The sequence below is a fragment of the Cheilinus undulatus genome, linkage group 15 (assembly GCF_018320785.1).
Source record: "Cheilinus undulatus linkage group 15, ASM1832078v1, whole genome shotgun sequence".
NCBI classification, from domain to species: Eukaryota; Metazoa; Chordata; class Actinopteri; order Labriformes; family Labridae; genus Cheilinus; species Cheilinus undulatus.
Window position 1 is genome coordinate 6361056 of NC_054879.1, and position 24989 is coordinate 6386044.

The 24989-nt window shown below is 39.7% G+C and overlaps 1 protein-coding gene across 3 annotated transcripts in view; it reads left to right on the forward strand.

Annotated features, from left to right (window-relative positions):
- LOC121522334 (neuropilin-2-like) overlaps positions 1 to 24989 on the forward strand; it is a 179868-nt gene that overhangs the window by 90964 nt on the left and 63915 nt on the right. For all 3 annotated transcript variants that reach the window (XM_041806563.1, XM_041806565.1, XM_041806564.1), the window contains exons 8-11: positions 13966 to 14110; positions 19849 to 20024; positions 22547 to 22720; positions 24082 to 24226. In XM_041806563.1, coding sequence (XP_041662497.1) covers positions 13966 to 14110; positions 19849 to 20024; positions 22547 to 22720; positions 24082 to 24226 — 640 coding nt within the window. The remainder of the gene's footprint in view (positions 1 to 13965; positions 14111 to 19848; positions 20025 to 22546; positions 22721 to 24081; positions 24227 to 24989) is intronic.

Genomic DNA, 24989 nt, shown 5'->3' on the forward strand with positions numbered 1-24989 from the left:
TCTTAAATTCCAAAGGACACCCCCTCCAGTTCCCAATAAATTCCCCCAAATTAACACAATAATTTATGACACATTCCCTGAATTTACTTGTTGATTCCACAAGATTTCCAAATAAATTCCCCCAAAGATCCAAGCAAATTTCCCCAAATTTCCATGAGAATGCCCAAAGAAAATTCCAAGAAAAAATATTTGAAATTAATGATAATGCAAAAATGTGTATTTAAAAATACATAAATAATGATAATAATAATGATAATAATAATAATAATAATAATAAAAACTCTTAAAAATGCAAAAATATCTCCTGATTTTTTATGAAAATACTCACTTTTAAAGGAAATACCTCCTGAAAACTTTTCTTAAAAATTTTAAAAGGAAAAATGATTACTATCTCTGTCCTGTTACAGCTGCAACTTTGTGTTCTTCTGCCCCTAGTGGCTGATTTTGAGTTAGGTTTCCGTTTGGCATGTGACAGGAAGTAGTTTTATTTTCATTGAGAGCTCATGGAAGCGACATTCCACAATCAACCTGCATCTGCCTTCAGCAGTCATCTTTCGAGGCATTGTCTGTATGTATGTTGTTAATATGGTTGTACTCTCTTGTAATGCAAGGACATTTATGAAGTTTCTGCTAGCCTTATTATTTTGAGAATAATTTACACATTCATGCTAGCGTTAACTCATTTGGTACTACTACTACTTACAGTATGCTTTGTGTATGACTTTGTAAACAGACTATTTAATGTCATTTCATATGTTTTATTTGTAGTTTAATTCACAACTTCCAACATTATCAAACCTCTGGACAACACTCATGTCTTCAGAGTTGTAATGTGAAGAAGATGTAGACACTTGCTGCCAGTGCTCTAATTCAGCATTGAATTGAGAGAGAGACAGTACAATCTAGGAGGTACATGCAGTGTCTTAGGAGGTTTATGATAGTGTCTTAGAGTTAGAAGGATGTATAAATAACTCAGAAGCAACAGCCGAGAAGATCTTTTGGCAGGGAGTTTTATAGTGTGGGTGTGTAAAATCCCATGTCTGCATTCAGAGGATAACTCGAGGAAATGGTTTTCATAATTGATAACAGATCTTGGAGCACTTGTGAGCGTGTAATATTTTACTTTCTCTGAACTTAAACGCACAGGAAAGCCATACATTGATTTATTGATTTCCTTCAAAATAAAAGCCTCTCTACCAAAGCGAGAGCAGCGTAAAAGTGATCCAACTCCCTTCTGTTGAACTGTATGAACTGGCATCAAACGTCATCCATGAATCTCTTGCCTGACATTTTCATTCACTAGTTCCCTCAGACTCTCTTCATCCATCTCATCCTCCCTACTTCTCCTCACACTCCTCACATCTCCATCCACCTCATCCTTCCTCTCTTTCTCTTTTCCATCTTTTGCCTCCCTTTGCACTCCATCACTTGTTCTCCCTCCCTCCATATGCTCCTGAGAAAGTCATCATGGTTTAGACAGGCGAGTTTATGCTGCCTGAACAAATGACTGTACGCTTGGCCACAGCGTTTGGTGTGTTTTTGTGTGCGTGTGTCTCTGTGAATTATTGAATTAGTGTTTTATGAGCAAGAGGTATTAAAGGAGGACAGAAATTAATGGGATCCGCTTGGATAATAGAAATGGAAAAGTATGACCATAGCAAACTGTCGGCTCTTTTTGTGCTTGTTAGTTTTTTCTCACACGACTTATTCTTATTAAAGAAGCCACAGTGTGCATACACATACTTTAATTTTTAACATCTGGGAGCCAGCCCATGGAGGCGGAGCTAATGTCGCACAGCATCATGATGATTTGTGTGATCTGTAATGTCTGTGATAGTGTCATTAAGGCCCACTGTGTGCCAGATGGAACATATGGAATACATGTCAACTTGCAGGAATGTTTTGGGGAGGAGGAGAAGTAATATTCATTGAACATTTGTTCCTGTGCTGTACTGACAGGCTCCCAAATGACAGGTACTGAATCAAGACATGCACCAGAGATTTATGGGAAGAAACAAACAGATGGGCAAAGTATAAGACACAGGGAAACAGAACTATATGTAAGAAATCCGAATTGAAGAGACAAAATGCTGTTCTTATTCTCTGTTGAAAAAGTGCATAAGCCATTTTTATAGACCCTTTATGATCCGGTAATATTGGACTATTTAATAACCTAATGATTCTATCACATTTTGCAATAAACTTAATTTATTTATGCCTGAATGAAAGAATATATGCTCAGTGAAGAGATCCCTAGACCCAATTATGCCCTTTTATTGGCCTTCACAACTCAACCATGTAGACCAGTGGGCAGCAAACGCCAGCACATCGCCAGAGTTGTCAAGTGGGAACTTTCCTTCACCTGTGTTTCCTCTAGCCAGCCCAGTGGCACCTTGACAAGACTGGACAATGAGCTCAGGTGTCTGAGAGCCACCCCCTTCCATGCTAGCTCTAATAGCCACAGCATACCCATGCAGAAATCCTCTTCTTACTCTGCAGCATGGAAGTCCAAACAGCAATGCCACCTGCAAACCAACTCTGTGTGTGCAAGCTCCAAGTAGTGACAATGGCAACCTATCCATCAACCTGGCCTCTCATGATCCCCCTTACAAAACCCCATGGAAAGATGAGCAGCCAAAAGACTATATTTAAAGATGAAACTGCACCTATTTAGGGTATTAGAAAAGATACTCTTTGGTGAATTGGTACTGGAAAAAGAGAAAGTTCACTGCCTGGGATAAATGCAAAAAAAGGTCTGATTTATGAAGACATGGGTGGCTTAAACACTGAGTGCTCACAGGGGCAAGAAAATGGGTGTAAAAACTGCTGCAAACTTTCATTCCATTTCTACCAACAGTAATACAACCATGAATGTTTTACAGGGCAGATACAGACAAAGGTCTGGTCCACAAATAGGCGTTAGGGTGTTTTTTTTTTTTTTGTTTGTTTTTTTTTTGTTACTCATCCGTTTTCAAAAATAATTCCCTTCTGTACATGTAGCATTTTCAAAAACATCTTTGCCCACAAAACATTCTAATGCAACAAGCATTGCTTACGTAGCTCCATTAGCTGTGTAAGCTACATAGATAATGGAACTACACAGCCAACATAGCTTGGCAGCTATCATAGCTAAAGCTAAGTTAACAAAGCAGCTACATAGCTACAATCGCTACGTAGCTGTGTTAAGCTAACTTATCAACATTGGCTTGTGTTGTAATGTTAATTATGTAGCTAGCGTAGTTATGTTAGCTTCAGCCAGAGCTAACGAAGCTAAGGCAAGCCAGCATTTGTGTGCCCACTTCTAAAATGGGACTAAACATTAATCCCTGATTAGACCTCTGACCTTTGTCTCTGTTTCATTTACTAAATGTTTCTTATTCTGTTACGTTTGTGCTGTGGTCATTTCATGAATCCAACTGGAACTGAAAAAAAAAACTGGAAATGCACTGTAGTGGCAAATCACAGCACTACCACTCTGCATTGGACGGCGCCTAAGATGAACAGTCAGTGAAAGAGGCCATCATAGATGTATGCTCTGCAAGCGGTGTTAATTTTAGCAGGCATTTTTAATTTTAGTCTTAGTTTTAGTCTTTAAATGAAGTCCGTTATAGATTTAGTCACATTTTAGTTATTTCTATCCTTTTTAGTTTTAGTCTAGTTGTAGTCGACGAAAACTCAAAACATTTTAGTCTAGTTTTAGTCCATAAAAAGTCCTCACATTTTAGTCTTTACTTTTGGTCCAAGCATTTATTTTCTTACCTAAATCTGGTACCAAATCATGGTGGTGTGTTCTCTGCACTCTGCCAAACCTGGGATCCCTGCTTTCTACAGCTGAGAGGCAGAAAAGCTACAGATTAACCCACAGTGGAGAAATATCACAGATTTTGAATGTCCGCCAAAAACGAAGTTACATTTTAGATTAGGTTTAGTCATCTTGACAAAAACTAAACTTAGTTTTTGTCAGTTTTAGTCATCACAGATCTATTTTTGTTAGTCTCAGTCTAGCTTTTGTTATGGAAAAAAGGCTGTCAATGAACATTTTTAGCCATAGTTTTAGTCGACAAAAACAACACTGCTCTGTAGCCGAAAAGTCTTGAGTTAAACCTTCATTTTCAAAGATACCTGCCCACACAAGCACCAAAGTTCTTGTCTTGCAAACAGTGCAGTACTACAAAGAAATCCTGGGAAATGGGAGGAAACTTGATAATTATAGGTATAACTGCTGTTTATATGGGCCAAAAACAGCACATCATCAGAGTTGTCAGGTGGGAACTTTCCTTCAACTGTGTTTCATTGCATCACTTAAACAACACCTCCTATCTACCTTAAACAGACCCGGACTCTTTACATGTAGGCTCCAGGTTGCAACAATGCTCATACTGTCTGCTCTATACCATATGGGCTCTAATGACCCCCTTAACCAAATTGCAGCTATCCTGGAGTGAGCATTACACATTAAAAATATAAAGGACCACACAAGACTAAGTAGAGAAAACCAAAAGTCTGTGGAGAGATGTAGGAAACAGGAAAGGGAAGGCAGCGCTGGGGTGAGAAGCCCACATTCTCAGGAGGAGAAGAGAGAGGAAAAGTTAGAAAAACTGAGAAGTTTGTTTAGGTTAGAGCTCAACTCTACAAGATTTAGCAGTGCATGAAACATTTCATTTATATATTGACTAATCATTTGAATTTGAATTACATAAAAAGTAACCTAGTGACACCATTACTGTTGTTTTAAACTGCTGTGCTATCCACTGCTACTTTTGGCTGAAGGCCTGGTTCTGAGAGATTGCCAACATAGTGAGAAAAGCAGTGATTTCTATTGACCTGAGATCTGAAGTAGTGAGATGATGCTGCCTTTGTTTGAGTGTCTATCTGCAGGGATCTTGGACTTTCTAAGCTGCTAGCGGTGCATTTTTGCTCACTTTGGTACAACTACATTATCCAGCCCTCCTGACACGCTGTATGTGGCCATTACAGTGCTGGACCTAAGCCAAGACAAAATCCTCCTATTCCCCTCTATATCAGTGGGAGAAAGGAGGGATGAAGAGAGAGGGAGTAGAGCAGGTCGACAGGGATGGAGTGAGAGGGATGGTGATGAGATGGAGGTTGACAAAAAGAGAGAAAAAGAAATACAGAAAGAAAACTCAAGCAAAAGGTCAACCAGTCAAGCAGTGAAGTGATAGAAAAATGAGCGCTGCAGAGGGAGGAAGAGAGGTGGAAACCAAAGGGAGAACAGTGAGGTTCATAGGGGAACAAGTGAGTGATGGAAGGAGGAAGAAAGGAGGGGAGAGAAGTGTTCACAGGGGAAACTCGGAGCAAGAAAAAGAGGGATGAAGAGAAAAGGAGGAAAGGAGGAGTAATGAGAATAGCAGACAGGGGTGTTGACCACGAATCCCTCTGGAAGGATCAGAGGTCCCAGCAACACAGCCTGGAAGAATGTCAGGAGAGAGGAAATTAAATAAATGGGCAGAGTAGATGGAGGAGGGTGGAGCGAGGTGAGGGGAGAGAGAAAGGAGTGTGACCAATGAAGAAGGGACAAGAGAGGAAAGGCGTGTAAGGGGTGATATTAGGTTGATTCAAGGTATTTTTTCAGACATTTGTTGACTTGATTTCAGAGATGGACAGTAAATAATTACATTTACTCAATTAACTCTAACTGAGCAGCTTTTTGTGTTCTTGCATTTCTTAAATAGTTTTAATAACCAATTTTTGCAACTTTTTTTTTTTTTTTTACCAAGTAGATCACCTTTAACCCATTTTTTGCTTCTTTTTACCCACTTTTCACTACTGTCCCCACCCACTTTGTCACATTTGACCCATTTTTGCCTCTTTTAACCCAGTTTTGCAACTTTTCGGCTAGTTTTGCGACTTTTTACCTATTTTTACTCTTTAACCCTTTTCAATACTTAATGTAAGACAGTGTACTGGGGCCATCCTAACAGATAAAAAACATTAAGAAGATCTGTAAATTTTTGAGAAAAAAAATCCAATCATTTTGAGATAATATTAAAAAACAAACTCAGAATTTTGAAGTTAAAAAGTTGCAATTCCCTAGCTGGACAAAGTTCTACATTTTAACAATAGAAACTCAAAAGTTTTCTTTTTATGCCAGAAAATTCAAGAAAAAATAGTTGGGAGCCACTGGTCTAGGGTACCATCCAGGCAGGTAGTAGGGTTGCCACAAGCCCGTGGTCATACTGTCTCAAGGCACCTGAAAACCTCTGGTAGTCTCCGGGTGTATCACCAGGGGTGAAAAGGCAGAAAGAGTAGCTGTCCAGCTTGACCTTGGATGCTGAGCAGCACACGTGTGCTGGCATGTGTAGAGCTTGACTCTTGCCGCCCTCTCCCCCCTCTCCAGCCTCAGGTTTTGGCATTTCAGGCCCATGATGAATCCTTAGTGCCCTACATGCCACGTCAGCATCTCCCTGCAGCCACGGTGATGTAGAATAAGTCCACCACTGCTCCTTAATGTCTCATTTCACTTAGAAACTAACAGACAGCTCGGTGGACAAGTCAACAGCCATCTACACCTTATCTATTCAAACATTTAACATTTCTGTCCCGTTTTTCCTTTCCAGTCTATAACAAGTTCCTTTTTACGTTGTTGAATTCTTATAATAACCTCCAATCTACCTATAGAAGCAGGTCTGAATCCAAACAAAATATGTAAATATATTTTTTCCTTTCACAACAAAGCAAGAGAATATGAGTCATGTTGATTCAGTATAAACTGTAGATGAGGCTACTTACTTTTGCTGGTTGGTAATTTTACTTCTACTGTGGTAAATTTGAGTAAAAGTAACTCCACTTTTACTAGAGCACACATCTTCAGCCTTGCTTTACTGTCACTCACACCTGAATTCAGCTGTCAAACACACGTTCTCATCCCTGAAGTGTGTGTTTTTGTGTGTTTGTCCTTGTCTGATAAAATGAGAGGAGATGGGAGCTGTTTTACTATTTTATAACTCCATCCACACACAGACACACAAAGCACACACAGCACGGACATTTGAATAATTCAGCGTGTCTGTGCTGGTCCTCACCGGCTGACTGACTGCCACCCTGCAGGGTGACACACACAAACACACACCTGTTCTTTTCTCTCCCATGAGGTGAGCCTGTTCTTCGCCACGCTCTTTTTCTCCACTGTAGTTACACGTTAAGCCTGGTTAGCCTCCTTTTCACTACCAGACTCAGATACTGATGTGTGTCCTCCTGCGCTGCACACTATTGTTATTCAGTAGAGCAGGTGTGTGTAAATGAAGGAGAAAACAGTATTCGCTTCATGTCTGTCACCTGTGACCTCCGCTGAGAGATGAAAGCACCGCTTGAATATGGAAGACTTCTCTTGTTCGGCATTGTTCCTATAGTATTAGTCCTAAACAACACTTTGTGGGTGTTATGTGCGCGTTTTCTAATGATCAGCTGTTTCCACCTGTGTTAGGAGACAAGGAAAGCTGACACCAGGAGCAGCTGCTGAACTTTACACCTTTGTGTTGCTTCTTCCACACATAACTTGATATTGGTTGGGGGTGCAGTCCATTAGCTGATTGTTGCTGAAGACTTTAGAAAGAGTCTGTTAACACTGAATTAGGGAGTTCAAGACCTCAGAAATGCTGTGTTTCCCCTTACAAGTTCTCACAGTTGGTTCTCACTGCAGTGCTGCATTCGGCATACAGATGTAAGTAGTGGTAATTACCACTGCTCTGGATTAATTTTGTCTTTATTCTGCACATTTTCTAAAACCTCACAGGTACAAGTCAAATGTTGCAAACACCTGGAATCATGGGGGCATTGTCCATCAGCGTAGGCAGCAGTGCAAACCAGAGCAGCAAAACAACATAGAGAAGAATACTTGGGAAAATGGCAGAAGTATTTAAGGAAAGACTGTGAAAGCTGGTAATATCTACAACAGCTGGACTGGAGATGGGACTGGATGGCAGTTGGATGTCAGTAAAGGAGAAGTAGAGGTCCATGTCGAGTAGTAACCTACAAGGTTGAAAAATGAAGCCAAGCCTGAAGTGTAAAAAACTGCAGTTCCTCCAGTGTCCACTTGAGGCTGCTGCCGAAGCAGCAGAAGTCACATATACACCCCATGTTAAAATGCCCCTTTTAAACCAGAAAGAAGCATATTTACAGCCTGGTTCCCACAGAAGTTTTGGCAGGAATATTTAATGCCTTTATCAGCACGTACTATAAAGAGGGCGAATTTTTATTTAACTCATCTATTTTGGTTTAAAACAGGATATTTATTTATGCATAATTAGTTGTTGGCTGCAACTGCAAGCCAGCAGGATGCAGCTGTTTGCCATCAAACTGCATGAATTTTACCAGATTTTGGCCTGACTCCATCATCACAGCCCGTTTTTAAACAACTGTTCCAAATATAAATCTCAGGAATGACAAACACTGTTTTGGTGTAATCAACAGTGCATGCAGAAAGCTATACAACCTGATTTTACAAGGCTGGCATGCCAAAATGTTTCTTACATCCTCAGTCCAGTTTGATAGCCTGATCACGCCAAATCTTTTTGCCCCTTTGGGGGTGTTCTGTTTACATACAGCAAAGCTAGCATAAATAGGCTAACTGGGCTAATTTTTTGACATCTTAACTCCCTTTTGTACCTTGAGGTTTACTAGCCAGTCCATATTGTACTTTTTGATCCAGAGATGAGTTTACAATCATTTCTTCTTTGTTGTTTTCTTCTTTCAGAGCAAAAGATCCCTAGAATCACACAGAGCACCTTCTTCGCAGCTGTGATTAACACTGCTTGACTCAACAAACCTATGAACCTACACACAGTTGTGGGGACAGTCATGAAGACAGTGTACAATTATTGGTTAGGATCTCACTTAGAGTGTTGCCAGTCTGTTTGCCCATACAGGACAAGATTTTTGTTGTACTGTCTGATATAGTGCTTTTGCAAAAGAAGAAAAAGAAAATCATGTTGTCTGATCTGGCCTTTAGATTCACCTGAGATCCACTATGTTGTCTGTTCCAAGGCGGAACTAAACTTAGTGTGAGGAAGTGTTTTCAACATAGTGGCAGCCATGTATTGCATAAACAAGCCCCCTTCAGAAACCAAATGGCATGTGTCACTCAGTCTACTGTTCAGTTCAGTTAGACTGCCCTCTAGTGGATACATTTTTAAATATCAATCCCAATGTAAATACACTTAAGGTGTTAAAGTTTTCAGAAAATTTAACTTTAACTAGAGGTGTTCCACAAAGTTCTATCTTAGGTTTGGTTTTATTTGATACGATGAACTTTGTGAGTTTGTTCAGGCAGTAATTTCGAACGCAGCGATTCACACCTGGTGTCTATCTAATCAAATCACATGACTCCCATCCTCCTAATTCAGTGGCCTATTTAAGCTGCAAGATTTCCTGTTTCTTCCTCTGCTGACTGGTTTGGCACTGTGCTCTCACTTCAACCCACTTCCACCTGTTGGCACAGACGGGGGGTTGAAGATGTTCTCTCATCACTCCTCAATTCTGCATGTTAGATATCGGTGAGGAGTGATTAGGTCGAAGCCAATCTATGCTATGCTATGCCACCATAATAAATGCTTGAAAAATTGCAAACGTGAATGACTTACTGAACTGATAATGTTGTTGGTTCTCTCTTAAATTGCCACACACATCTCTATGCAGATGATACAGTATTGTATTGTTTATCTGACACTATACATACTGCTCTTAACTTGCTTTAACAGTCTTTTAATGATTTGCAAAGTATTTTTAATGATTTAGAACTGGTTATTAATGCAGAAAAACTAAGCTGATGGTCTAGAGCAGAATATTGATCAAAATAACATTGTAACAAGAAATGGAGACTGAAAAAGTGATAGAGGTTATGAGAGGTTGATGAGAATTTCTGAGAGTATATGTACATTTCAACAAATAGAAATCTAAAACATTTCTGTCACTCTTCATAATCACTACAACCTAGGCGGATACCAACAAGCAGTCTAATAAAAAAGCTATTATTAATTCTGCCTAATGAAAAGGTAAACCACTATTAAGAAAAACCAAATAGCCTTGCAGTTTTGTTGGGAACCACATGTCTGAATGTTGACATCCTTAAAGCAGGCAGCCTGGGTTTAACCCCTCCACCTCTCTCATTCCAGTTTCCTAAAGTCTTTCCATGTTCTTCTCTCTTAAAAAGATGCATTATATACCAACAAACAAATAAAAAACAGGATCAATTTTCAAGATTTCATATTGAACTTCCTACAAACAGGATCTCAGTTTAATGAAGATTCCCTGTAAAAGAGCAGTAGTGACATTGAGAAGCAGAATCTGAAAAGCAGTTGCACCATTTGGTAATACTTTCCAAAGCAATAATGAAATGGGAAAAATAGAGGCCAGGTTTGTTTCCAAGGACCCGTGTGTACAAGGAGACCTGGGACATACACAACCATACAATCACTGATTCAGCGAGGAAGGGCAGGTACAAGGTTGGAACTCCAGACAAACAAACGTGTACACAACTAATCAAAAGCTACAACGGTGAGCACACTCTTATGTGATATACGCTAACATTCAAGTGGGTTACGCACACACATCTGCTGAGGGAATGTTTCGGTGTGCACCAAGGGAAATCAGAAAGGACCCGCCAGCCCCCAACCCCTCGGAGTGAGACTTCATAATTACACTTTTACACACCGACACACCAACGCACACGCCAACACACTTGTAATTACAGCCTGCTGCCACATTCCCATTAAGTCTTTTGGGGCCTTTCGGCATTTTTCCGTCATTTAACTGGTCTCAGTTTGTGGAATTAAAGCCACTGTAAGGCCGTGAGTTCACCCGGACTGACTTTGTGTCGAACATGCAGCGGGTCACGGGTTCAATCCCCAGCTGGCCCGGTCACCCGCTCCTGTTCCTGTAAGTCACAAACCCCTTTCATCCATACTCTGTCACCCCTGATGTACCCTGCTGTTTAATGGATTGGGAACAGGAAGTTGTGATGAATTTACACACACTCTCCTAAAACAAGCAAACATCTACACATGAGTACCCAAGCAAGTAATTGCAAGGCCTTTGGCTCTTTTGAATGAGGTTTGCTGCTCTGTATTAAACACTGGCTGCTGTGTTTTCAGCTCTAATGAAACATAATGAAGAAAGTGTTTTGGAAGAAAAAGGCTTTGAGTTCCTGTAATGAAACAACATGACAAGTTTTTCTTCGTAGATTTACAGCAGTGTGTCATTTCTGCACTGAGAGGGAGATAGAGATGTCAAACAGAGAGACAGAGGGGGGGATTGAACGTGAAATGATGGGGAGAAAAGAGGAAGCCCAGCTGTGTTTTCCTGTGGTGTGATGGTAGTCATAGACAGACACGGAGACATGACACTTTGTCAGATAGACAGAGATATAAAGTCTCAGTGTCAAGAGACAAAAAGAGTGCTTCTGGCCATGTGCGCTTGCATTCAATTTCCTTTTTATCTGTGAGTGTTTTCAAAGGATGGTGTCTGTGTGGAGCGCGTACGCTTGGTTGGGAGTGTGGGAGCTCTGAGGCCACTTTGTAAGGCAGAGGAAAGACAGTGCTTGCTCACATCATGTGTGTGCGTGTTCATTGGGGGGCGACAGCATGTGTTTTTCTTTGCTCTGTGTGTGAAGGATCAAACATGATGTTTTCCAGTGTGTGTGAGCAAAGAGAGTGTTTGTGGTTAAGTCAAGAGGACGTGAGAAGAGGAAGCTCTCCCACGTACTTAAACGATTGATTTATTACACTCTGTTTGCCCTCAGTCGGTGTGTAACAAAACATTTGCACTTGTTTCCGTCTTTTGTGAAGAGAAACCTCAAGATGAAGTTTGTGCATTTAGAAAACAAAGATGAGTCAGTGGTCTTTGTTTTCTATTTGAGATCATGTTGTCCAGAGTCGTTTCAATCATAGCAACAGTCCAGTACAAACCACACAACACCTGGGGTTCACTAGTTAGTCCAGTATGCACTTTTATGTTCTGTTATTACAACGTGCCCCGAAATTTTGGGGCTAGTAATTACTTTTGATGCTTCTTCATCATCTACGCACGCACTCAAGACCAAGGCTGCATAATTTTCAATGCCTGAGTCTTTGGCTACGTTCACACTGCAGTTAAAAGTGACTTTGAACAGATTTTTTGCTTATATGTGACTTATATCTGTGTTTTTTTACTGACAGTGTAAACAGACCAAGTCACATTGAATCTGACCTTTTCAAATGTGATTCAGGCCACTTTGGCTACGTTCACACTGCAGACCTTAATGCTCAATTCTGATCTTTTTTGAGAACTGATTTTTTTGTTTGCCTGTCCACACTGCAAGTCAACTCCCAAGAGATCAGATATGTTTCTGATTTGGAACCACATATGAAAGTGGCCTGAATCTGATCCGAAAAGGTCAGATTTAATGTGACTTGCACTGTTCACACTGTTAGAAAAAAGTCAGATGTGAGCGACAAAATCCGATACGGGTTACTTTTAACTGCAGTGTGAACGTAGCCTTTCATGTGGCATACTAAATCAGATATGTATCTTTTTGAGGTCAACTGCAGCGTGAGGAGCCAAACAAAAAAATCACATATGAGAAACAATCACGAATGTGCATAAAGGTCTGCAGTGTGAAACTAGCTGCATAGATGCATAGTCCATACTCTTCATCAGTATATATTGTCTTGATATGAGGTTGAGTCTCTGCTTTGTTTTTGCCAAATGAAACCCACCTCCCTTCAGATTTTCAAGAGTTATTGCATCTCTGTCATACTGTAAAATATTCAAGACTTTTAAAGTGTAGTTTAACTATATTAAATGTGGACAAATAGGGACACTTCTAAAGTGTCAAATGTAACTATATTTGTTTTATTTACACTATCAATTTGGCTGTGTATTTCACTTGATTATAGAGGTCTGACTAGGATATTCTCTTGCTAATCTTGCCAATAAGGAAGGATCCTATTTTACTGTACAACACCTCAGTAGCGACTCAGTACTAAAAGTAAACTTGAAGTTATATCCTTTTAACTTTTTCTTGAGTAGATTTATAGACCAGTAATTTTACTTTTACCTGAGTCAATTTAACCAGAGTAACTGCACTTTTACTGGAGTTCAATAGTTGTGTAATTTTTCCACCTCTGCTGCTGACTCCTTTGCAACACACACAGCCACCCCGGGGTCTGGTCTAACCCACCGGGTCCCAAGCATTGAGTATGCGGTGAGCTGGATCATGCCTGGGAAAGAACACCAGGTGCCTGTAGAAGTGCAGCTGTCACTCCTGCATCCAGCAACCAAAACTGTAAAGAAGTCACAAAGGACTCGAGTTGAGGCCTCTGGCCCCCAGTCAGGGCTCACGAGAGTAAAGTAAGACTGAGAGGACAAAAAAGACTGAAAGACCATTTGTGAGGCCAAGTTTGCAGTCAACCTCGGCTTGGCTGTTTGCATTGCTTCTTGAGACATTAATATTGAAAACACGGAGGCTTGATATTTGTTTTATTCATCGTTAGGTTCCCATTACCTTGTGGCTTTGCTAGATCACAAAGCACACACTTGGATCTGTTATTGTTCCTAAAATTGTCTGTGAGATATGGTTTTAGTTTTTTTTTTTTTTGTTTTTGTTTTTTTTGAATGGACCAGAGTGATGGCTTAAGCCCACTTTTTACAGGTCGATGATGGTGGGCCTTTCATGCCTGTTATTTCTCTTGATCAATGTAAAGTAAAGTACATATAGTAGTAAAGTACACCAGTGTGGGCAAGAAAGACAGCTTCTTAATGCAATGTAAAATCATACTAAAATTACAAATCTATTTGTTACAAATGCATTTTCAGACCCTATGTTCTTACAGTTGATAAAGGGAAACTGTGTCAATCCCTTCATGAAATGTCCCTTTTAACAACCTTTTGCCCTTTTTGAAAATAAAACCAGTTAAAGAGCACCCTTAGCCTTTTAAATAATTTAACCCCTATTTGTTCCTCTCTCTGCAGGTTTTCCATGCCAATGCTGACGCCACAGAGGTTGTTCTCAACCGGATCCCTCAGCCCGTCTTGGCCCGCTTCGTCCGAATCAGACCTCAGACGTGGAAGAATGGCATTGCACTGCGTTTCGAGCTTTACGGCTGTCAGATCACTGGTAAGAAAGATGAAGTGATTTCTTGTGTATGGATTCTCAGACTTTTTCTGGCCTGTCCCCTCAGGGGAATCAGTCTTGTGAAAACACAACACTCTTATACCAGTGATATATTGGCTTTTGCAGGGTCAGAGGTCGTAATAAAAATAACTCCCTTCTTGGAAAGGAACCAAACACTCATCATTTATATAACCTAATGATTTATAATTCCTTTGTTAGTCAATCCATCAATCCATCCAGTGTTTCTATTCATACTTTCCCCCAGCTCGCTGTCATCTACCTCCCTTTCCTTCACATCCACACGAATAAACCCGCCCTCATGTGCACTCACACTCCTGCCCTGGCTCTTTCATATACATATCATGCCTCTTTGTCTCCCACACGCACACAAATAGAAACACACTCAGTCCTAATAGAATAATACTAGTGTGATGTGTGGGTGATAACATCAGAGAGTAACAGGCTCTCAGCTTTCATCTGCAGCCCTGGCAAACAAACACGATTTCAACCAGCATAATCAGCTCAATACTATAAATAGATAAAACTTAATTAGACTGTCTCTGTTTGTGTGTGTGTGTGCGTTATAGAAATGGTGAAAGAGAGTGTTTCAATCCATTTGAGTGTGTTTGTGTGTCTCGGCTCCACTGTATCATTATTAGGTTAGGGCCTCTCTCTGCAGCCATATAGTGGCCATTGAGAGGGACAGATATGCTCTTATCTAGGAGGGCTATTTCAGCACCCACACAAATCACAATCACACCATGACAATATGATACAGCTTGTGTGTCCATGCGTGTGTTTATGCATGTGTGTAGTTGGGAGTGGCATTAAAAGCAAAAAAAAGACAGGCATATATCAGGTATCTTTACCCATGTGCTTGTCTACCAATCGGCTATTTTTTACACCTGAAATTGCATTATATATCACCCTTCTTTTCCCACTACCACTGAGACCCAATTCAACACATCCCTCAGCCATTCTTTTTCCTCATGTATTGCCCATTTCTGCTGCCTTGTAATACCTGCAATCCATCACAAAACAGGAAAACACTGACTCTATATGCTAAACTTTGACAGTTTATGCTCCAAGAATGGGTGGATTTTGTTACTTTAGAGGTTAACTGAGGAGAAAATCACTGCAGAGTGAATTTTATAACCAAACATAGCAGCTAATAGCTATGCACTATCATCTTTTTGCTCCTGCACATAGACATATTGACAAGCACACATCGGCACACACTGCCAGGGGGAATGTGATAATGCCCTACACAGGCCTATAAAGCCAGACATAAAGCAGTCAGTCAGTGACATGTCATTAACTTAAATCACACTTTTATGTTCCTCCCTCTACTTTTTCCTCTCTTTCTACCCATCCTTCTTCATTGTGGCTCTGTTTTCCCTTCCTTCCTCTCTGCTGCTCGTTCCTCTGTCCTTCTGCTGCCTTTGCTGACAGCTTCCATTCCCACTTTTCTTCTGCTGTCTTTCATTCCTCCCCCCTTTTGCCTCGCCTTAAATCTTCTCCGTCCCTGCCTCGTTCAACTCTTCGTTCCTCCATCCGTCTTTCTCTCCTTCCTTAATCTCATTTTATTTCAGCCCTGCAGCACCTATCAATCATTTATTTTTAGCACCTTTTTCTCACCAGGCTCGTGCGGTTGCAGTGTGTGTGATTGTAAAACTGAGCGTGTGTGTATGCATGTGCATACATGCTGGCTAGGTAGAGCCTCAGTGGTACTTTGCAGCTTTTTTAAGATCCCGTTATCAGTAAAAGCACAGTGGGAGTGGAAGCGCTCATGTGTGGGCTAAACATCAGAGTGTGCACAAGTGGAAGTGTGTTTCAGCGTTTCAGACCACGATTATTCAACTTTGTGCTGGTGTGTAACACTCTGCATGTGTGCTATTTCTCACATATGTAGTTCTGATACATGTGAGAGCTTTAACACTAAAAGACCACAACTCCAAACCAACTAGAAAGACCATTAGAGGTCATTTTGACTTCTCGATTATAAACTTTATCTAAAATATGATATCCAATACAAACAGAAATACAGCTCTGTGTGTGGCCAAAAAAATGAGATGGAAGTAAGACATGTAATGGCAAGTAAGCTCACCAGAGCACACCACTGTGTTGGAAGGAGGATTGACACAACCCTGATCGTGCTCTGGATGTCCTTGCATATTACCAGGGGCATGGGAAGACAATCTGTTTAACAAAAAACCAAGTCTACACCTTTATGGCAGAGTAAAGGTTCACTGTGGTGAGTAAGTACAATCTAGGGTGTTGTCTGGGTAGGTAGTAGGGTTGTCACTTGCCCCTGTTCATGCTGTAGATGTCCCAAGGGCCCAAAAACCACTGGTGGTCTCTGGTTTGGAAAGGCCCAGACAAAAGAGATGCCGTTGAGCTTGGGCTTGGCTGCCCAGCAACACATGGTCCATTGCGTGGGGATGTATTTATTTAAATGAAATAACACAAATATGTAAATTTTTACTAGTTCATGGAAACATTTTTCAAAATAATTGCCATTGCACACAGCAAACTGTAATCATTCCACATATAAAAAAACACCTGTTTTTGTCGTAGATTATTTATCTAACACTCTCAAAACATGAAAATAACAGCTAGTTGTATCTGATTCGATGATGAAAGATTCAGTTTTCATACACTTATATGTTTGAAAAATAATATCTAAGTATCCTAAACAAACTATTTATAGATGAAGTATTTTTGGTGTGGAATTGTTTTCCTGATCACCAGAGAGTTTGGGCTTGAATTTTTCGATTTATACTGCAGTACATTTACCACCTGCTGCCAGTATCTCACTTTAACTGCACAGAGCTATTTGCTAAGCTTCTTTTGTATTAATAACATGTTAATGTTGTCCAGAAAAAATTAAGTGTGTAACATTAGTTTTGGCAGGCCATTGAGTAAAGCACTGCCATATAATTGAGATCAGCTGATCTCACACCCTCATCAGCTGATGGTCAGCTGATTGCTCTCAGCACATTATTGACTAGTCGCACTCGTGCTGCCTTATTTAAACTGCTCTAGCCTGACTCTCTTTGCTGTTGCTTTTTGCAACCCTCCTCCACCCCAGCACCCCCTTTTATCTGCTTTTGATGTGATCAATGTCATTTCATCAAAGCTATCCTTGTATGCACAGGAAGGGCAGGAACATGTGCTGTTCCTGCTCGATATTTTCTACCGAGGTTAATGGAAGGGCAGGGCGATCTCAAAACAGCCACACCAGTGTTAACTTTGTGGACTAAAACTACAACTAATAATATTCATTGACAGCTTTTTTTCCATGACAAAAACTGGACTAAGATAACAAAAATAGATCAGTGATGACTAAAACTGTCAAAAACTAAGTTTAGTTTTCATCAAGATACTGAAACTAGACTAAAATGTAATGTAGTTTTCATCAGACATTCAAAATCCATATTTCTCCACTGTGGGTAAATCTGTCTAAAAACAATGCAGCTGTAGCTCTTCTGCCTCTCAGCTGTAGAAAGCAGGGACCCCAGGTTTATCAGAGTGTATAACACACTTCCATGATTGGAACCAGATTTAGGCAAGAAAACAAATGCTTGGAATAAAAATAAGAATTAAATGTGAGGACTTTTTATGGACTAAAACTAGACTAAAATGTTTAGTTTTCGTCGACTTACAATAGACTAAATCTAAAAAGGCAGAAATGACTGAAATGTGACTAAAGCTAAAAGACATTTAATGTAAAGAGTAAGACTGAAATTAGAAATAGCTGCCAAAATTAACACTGCTATATTGTATTTGTATTTGATGTCTAATGCAAATTTTGCATGTTAAGTTGGAAGTCTCTGTACTTAATAATGAGATTCACTAAGTATGAAGAAAATATATGAAATCATAAAGATCTGTCCATAACAGCCAAAACACAGTTTTCTGTTAATCTCTGTCCAGAACAGCTGGATAGGGGTGTTTTTTTAGTATGAACCCCCCAAAATTCTCATTCAGACAGCCCTTGATCAGCACCACAGAGCAGCTTAGGCTGGTTTTATTAAACTACTTAACATCTGAAATTGGTTCAATAATTGGCATTTTTTCTGAGTAACAATGAATCCTGCCAACGGCTAATTCCAGCTGCCACTGCAGAAAAAGGTATCAATTTAAGTGCATCAAAATCTGTGCAGTCAAAATGACTGCTTGTGGTCTTTCTAGGTAGAAATGATCATATTTTCCTTGCTTCTAATGCTTTTTATTAAAATGACATTTTAAATGGAAATACAGACACTGTTAGAAAAAGTCAGGAACAGCAGCATTGTAACTTTAAATTCAGCAAAGTTATAGGTATTATAAATGTGTATTATAAATGTGAAAACAGTCAAAAATGACTGCCATGGTCTCTCTAGTGTTAAAGGCTCTCATGCCAGTGTGTGATCTGTATTTCTGCTGCTGTCTTCCTCTCCAGAGATGATATTCTAATCCGCTCCCGCTGCACCCCTGTACAGAACAACACTGCTGGAGTTCAGCTGCCTATAATAAAAGATGCAAAAATAACAGACCTAGAATAAACAATGCAATAATAGAATTTTCTTCTTGCTAATCAGTTTTCATGTCTATTACAAAGCTTGAGGGAGCTCATTTAGCCCGGCTCGAGCTGTTGTTGTTTATTGTTGATTCATTATTTACCAAAGAGAGGAGTGTCTGCAGACGTCACAGCATTAAACATTCATCTCCGTGTGGACCTGAAAAAATGTCACCATCAATCACCGTCACCCTTCACTGTCAGTCTGCTCTCTCTCTCCTCTCAACACCCTTTTTATTCACTCTCTCTCTCTTTAGTCCATATATGTGTTTGACCTTTTGTCCATCTCTTTATCTCCTTCCCTTCATTCCTCCATTAAACTTCCTGTATCTTTATCCCATCTTTCTTTAATGAAAATGGTCACTTTGTTTCGTTTCCTTTGTTTTTCATCATTATCTATCGCAGCAACATATTCTGATGCTTGTTAGACTAAAACATATTTGTCAGTATAATAAGCAGAGCCTCTTTGATCTGCAACACGCTTTCATTTAGTTCCTGCATTTGGGAGTTTTGCCGGCTCAATTCCCCATGAAGAATCCCCCTCTGGTAACTCGGTTCAAGTTATGCATCAACTCCGCAGCAGCAGGAAGGAAAAATAATGAAAAGGATTGATGGAAAGCAACAGAGTGCAAAACAACAGTCGTTGTTTTTAACAATTCATGTCACAATTAGGAGTTTGCTCCCAGATGAGAACAAATGGAGACACCAGATTAATCCTGACCTTAAAGTCACATTCACTCATGAGGTGGCTTTTATAACATCGTTTAGCCGAGATGAATTCAGGGGACAGGAAATAAGAACATTCAGGACTTGACCTAGCATTTAGCACACAATGACTTTTAAAGCATGTAATTAATCTTATTCTAGCTTCAGTTTTCAGCACTGTATTGCAAGTGTGGAAGAATAGATGCATGTAGATTTTTGCAGCGTTTTTTTGTTGCAAGAAAACTCAAATTCCCAGTTCTGATTTTGTCCACTGGGTTAAACCCAGACATTGTAAACTGTCTTTAGTTGACTGTCAGATCATGGCTGCTGAATTCAACTCTTAGAAAGACTTTCTTCTTTAACCCACAAAAAGCAAGATGCATCAAAATCCCATTTTACCAGATTTTAATTGCATTCTTTATATATCACAATCCAGTTTTAGTGTGTGTTTTAATCTTCTGTGTTCTCTATACAGATGCTCCCTGCTCAGAGCTGCAGGGCATGCTGTCCGGTCTGCTTCCAGACTCCCAGATCTCTGCGTCATCCATGAGGGACATCCACGGCTCCACTGGGGCAGCCAGGCTGGTGGCCAGTCGCTCAGGCTGGTTTCCAAACCCAACACAACCCATAGCTGGAGAAGAATGGCTGCAGGTAATCTTGTTTTAAACTGAACTGATTTCCCATTATAAATGAGTCTGTTTCTACTGAGAGAGTTCATTTTATTGCCTTGTCTTGCATCAGGAAGTAAACGCTGCTAGTTGGAGCCTCATTATATTTCAGTCTGGGTCTTTCCCCCTGTTTCTCAGGGCAGAAACAAATATGTAATATTGTCAAGTGCATGATTTCTATTATTCTCTACATTTGGGGGAAGTTCCTTAAACTCTTTATCAAAAATGTACTGTCCTATACAGCTTAAACAAAAAACCCAAACACCAACCACTATTTAATAAAGCAGCCACAATTACAAAAGCTGTTAAAGAAGGAGAAGAAATCTGATTACTTCAGCCATGGAAAACGGGGAGTTTTAAAGCCAATTGGAAGAGAATGACTGGCATGAAATGTGGGAAACAGCGGTGTAAATCAAATATGTAGGCACTATACTATAATATCCAAGATTGCTATAACTCCAAACAACAAAACTGACTAGAGATGGGTCAAATTCTGGCTTTTGTTTTATAGCTTTTGTTTTGGCACATGTGAAATAAAAAAAGGAAACATGATTCTAGTTCTGAGGTTTTATAGTTTTTTCCAAAAGTAGTAGCCTTGATCAAAGTACAGGCTCTAGAGCTGTGGTTCTCAGAGGTGTGCCTTGGGAATTTCTACCACCATATGTTACAACTAAAACTACAACTACAACTTACGACACTATGACATGTTTTAAAGAGGCTATTTTGTATGAATTTGGATATAGTGTGCCTTCAGATATTAGCTTGCCTTGAGTAAAAAAAGGTTGAAAACCACTGCTCTAGAGTGACGGTCAGTCCCATGACTAACTTACACCACTACCCTTTGTTTTCAAATGTCCTCTTGCCCTTCAAAACAGAGGTACAAAGACTTTGCTACAATTTGTTCCAATATGATACAATATGTACAAAATGTGCAATGTGATTCAATACAATACCATATGTACGATACAATTCGATACTTCACAATTCTATACAAAGAGTTAAGATACGATGAGCTAGGATACAATACGATACGAAACAATACGATAATACGAATACGACAATACGAATACGATAATCTGAATTTTAAGATAGCATAATTTTTCATTTTCTGTTGTGTGTTGATCACTTTGTGCTACATTGCTTTGTATGAAAAGTGCTATACAAATAAAGATTGATTGATTGATTGATACCATACCTTATGATACGATATGTGATGAAACAGTATGCTGCGATGTAATTCGATACAGAATGATGCAATACCACATCATACAATACAATATGTTAGGTTACGATAAATTTCAATGCAATGGGATGCGATGCAATACGATATGATATGATACAATGCATTACAATACATAGCAAAGCGATGGCATGTGATACAATACAATACCATACCATACAGTAACATACATTATGATATGTTCAGATACATTAGAATGTGATTTGATACAGTATGATACAATACAATTCAATTTGATACAATACCATACCATACCGCATGGTACGATACCATATGTTAAGATACGTTAAGATACGTTGCAAAATGATACAAGATACTTTATTGGCCCCTTGGGGATATTTTGTCTTGGACTCAAAGTGGTGCACACATCCATCTGCCAGCACAATAATAATGACAATAGAGCACTAAGCATGACAATCTACCTTTATACACATAATCCACAGGTATATGGATAAGCTCATAGCAATAATGAAGCATGTATCACTGAGGACCAGCAGCCCAATATTTCAAATGCCCATATTGCACAAGACAGGGTAGAATTACTTGTCAAATGTATGTAAGGCACAATGTTTTTAAATTGGTTCAGTTTACATTTGCGGCCTCTTTATACTTTACTGGACAGTAACAGTTTGGATCAGGCAAAACTCTGATACCCTGATACGTTATTGCTAGTTGTGGACAGCATTAATGCAAATAGACAAAGCAGAAAAAATAGACGTTTGTATTTAGATTATACATAGCACTGCAAATCTCTGTTTTAGGGGCCATGTACCCCTGGCCCTTCCAGATGAATCAGAACACCCTCCACCTAGACGTGAATGCATAAAACATAAGAGTAAGGAGTGTATTGAGATTGAGCCAGAGTCTAAGAAGTCCTGGTAGAAAGGGGATCCTGATATGATGTAAGTGGCAAATGGACTTTAGCTCGTGTTGCATTTCTGGGGGGAACTGTAGTTCAGCAGATAGTCGGTCATCTCTCAACTTGACAGTTCAGGGTTTTGATCCACAGCCCCTGCAGATGCATGTCCATGTGTTCTTAATCCCAAACTTCTCCCACTGCTGCATCAGTGGGGTGTGAGGATGCATTTATTCACATTCACATGCTACTGCTGCAGCAGTAAAAGTGGAAAGTGACCAAAAGTCATATGAAGATCTGACTGCAGAGTCTTGGGATTAAACTGCTTAACTTCCAGTTGAGAGGAGACGGTCTCTACCTTGTTGTGCCAATTTGCTAAAAAAAAAAAAAATGTTTGTCTGTGTCGTAGGTGGACCTTGGGGTGCCAAAAATGGTACGTGGCATCATTACCCAGGGTGCAAGAGGACTGGAGGGGAGCACCAGCGCTGAGAACAGAGCGTTTGTTAGGAAGTACAAACTGGCACACAGCTTGACGGGCAAAGACTGGACCTACATCATTGACAGCAAGACCGGGTTTGCTAAGGTAAAAGAGGACAAAGACACAAGCATTATCTCTCTGTGCCTGACACAAACATATGTACCCTCCTCTCTCTAATTGTCACTGTCAGCTCTCCCTCATTTGTACTATATTTATAGCTGTCTTTCAGCCCAGTGCCTCCTCATTCTCCCTCTCTTTCTTCCCCTTTCTGTTTCTGTCGCTCCCTCTTGTCATTTTTAGGAAAAAAACCCTTTTATTACTGCCTCAGCTCTGATAATAATTCAATTTAATCACCTCACTCCTCATTCTGCCTGCCTCTCTCTTGGTCCGCTGTACTCTCACTCTCTGCTTTTCTTTGTCTCATCCTCTTGTTCACTCATCCTGTATTTGTCTCTCATGGGTGTTAATTAAAAATGTCTTTCCTGCATCACCACTCAACACGGCTGGCAGTGTAACGCACAGAGAGACAGGGCTCTTTAAACTCTGTTCTCCTTTCAGAGACTGTCTTTAAGCGCTTTAATAGCACTACTGAGCGAACGGCTTTCCTCCTGATGCTAAAATCCTGTTCTCTCTCATCTGTCTGTCTTGTTAAATGAGCATCCTGGGAAATTCATCTTATGTTCCTTCTTTTTAAATTCCAAAATATGGAGAAGACAGACGATAAAATTTAATTAATGAAACCAATATTACAACTTTCACAGCCTATATTTTCAGAGCTTTCATGGAGGAGTCTAGTCAGCTTTCAGCTTGTAATAAATCTTGTGTTTTCGCCAGCGGCTGCTGCAAGCCGCCTCAAAAATTACTTGGAAATCAAAGGAAACGCAGCCTCTGTTGTTATTTTTATGACACATGTCATACCATGTGTGGAAACAATGCTGATTAGAAGTGTTATATGACTTTAGAGAGACAGGCTCACAATTTTGCTATTGTTTTTCAATTAGGCGTGAATGGTGAAGTGGTGAAATGACAAATTCTTACTTCCTCTGCAGCATACTCCATTGTTTTAAGACACTCATCCTCGATGCTGTCAGTGCACCCACTCTGACAGATTTCACATTTGTCAGACAAACGTAGTAAAACCTATCAGTCATCGTTTTGTATCTCAGACAGCTTTGGCTTTCAGACAAACTCCGGGACAAGCTATGATACTTAGAACATGTTTTCCTTTAAAGCTGCGCTGCAGGATGTACCCATGCTGAGGTAGAGCCTTAAAAGAAGCTGTCATCAGCAGAGCAGGCCACAGAAGTTTGCCTTATTTTCCTGTTAAGTGCACCATATCAACCTAGGGATGTCAAAAAAGCCTTGATACATCATGGAAATGTTTCATCTTTTTTTTTCCTTGTGGGAAAAGGAAAAGCAATCATCACACAAACATCTTTGTTTTGCATCTGCCTCCTCTTATTTAGATTTTTGAAGGGAACAGCCACTACGACACACCGGAGGTGAGGAGGTTTGATGAGATTGTGGCCCAGTACATCAGAGTTTTTCCGGAGCGGTGGTCCCCTGCTGGGATCGGCATGAGGATGGAGGTGCTCGGCTGTGACCTGCCTGGTAAGAACACGCACTGGCTTGCTTGTTTAACCCTTTAGAGGACACTCATTGCTATACCTGCAGATTCAGAATTTAAGCCCTAGAGTATTATTAGTGCACATCCCAATATCTTTCCACTTGTGTCACTTTCATATATTCATTTTTATGGTGAAAATCAAAATAAGTGACCAGATATGGCTCCTTACACAATTATGGTAAAAATAAATCCATAAAGTGTATGCATATTAAAATGCTAATAATAGAAAATAAACATAAATAGAGTCAAATGAGAATTTACTTGCACATAAATAAAGTTAATTGAATACAAAATATCAGTTTTACAAGGTATGGTGAGATTTCTTTAGATTCTGACATCTTTTAGAGGCAAGACATGACTGGCTTTGAATATCAGCAGGTTTATCTTCGAACAGGAGACCCATAATAATCACAGATATTGAATAAGTAAGTTAATTTTTGCTGTGATGAGGCTCAAAAAAAAAAAACTGATATATGCCATTTATAAAACTGGGAAACACTTTGAGTGTGCCATAATTACCTAGTAAATTAAGAGTAATTTACAGGTATCTTATAGTAATAGGTGTAATCACCAGTAATTCCTCAAGAATGAGGTGGTAATAACCTAGTAATACCTAGTAATATATCATAATATTAAATAAGTATTTACCTAGTAATGATGTGTTTAGTATGAATGAATGAATGAATGAAAGAAATTTATTTCGGTTCACTTGCAACAAATAAGACTACAAGATCGAAGTGAATTTCC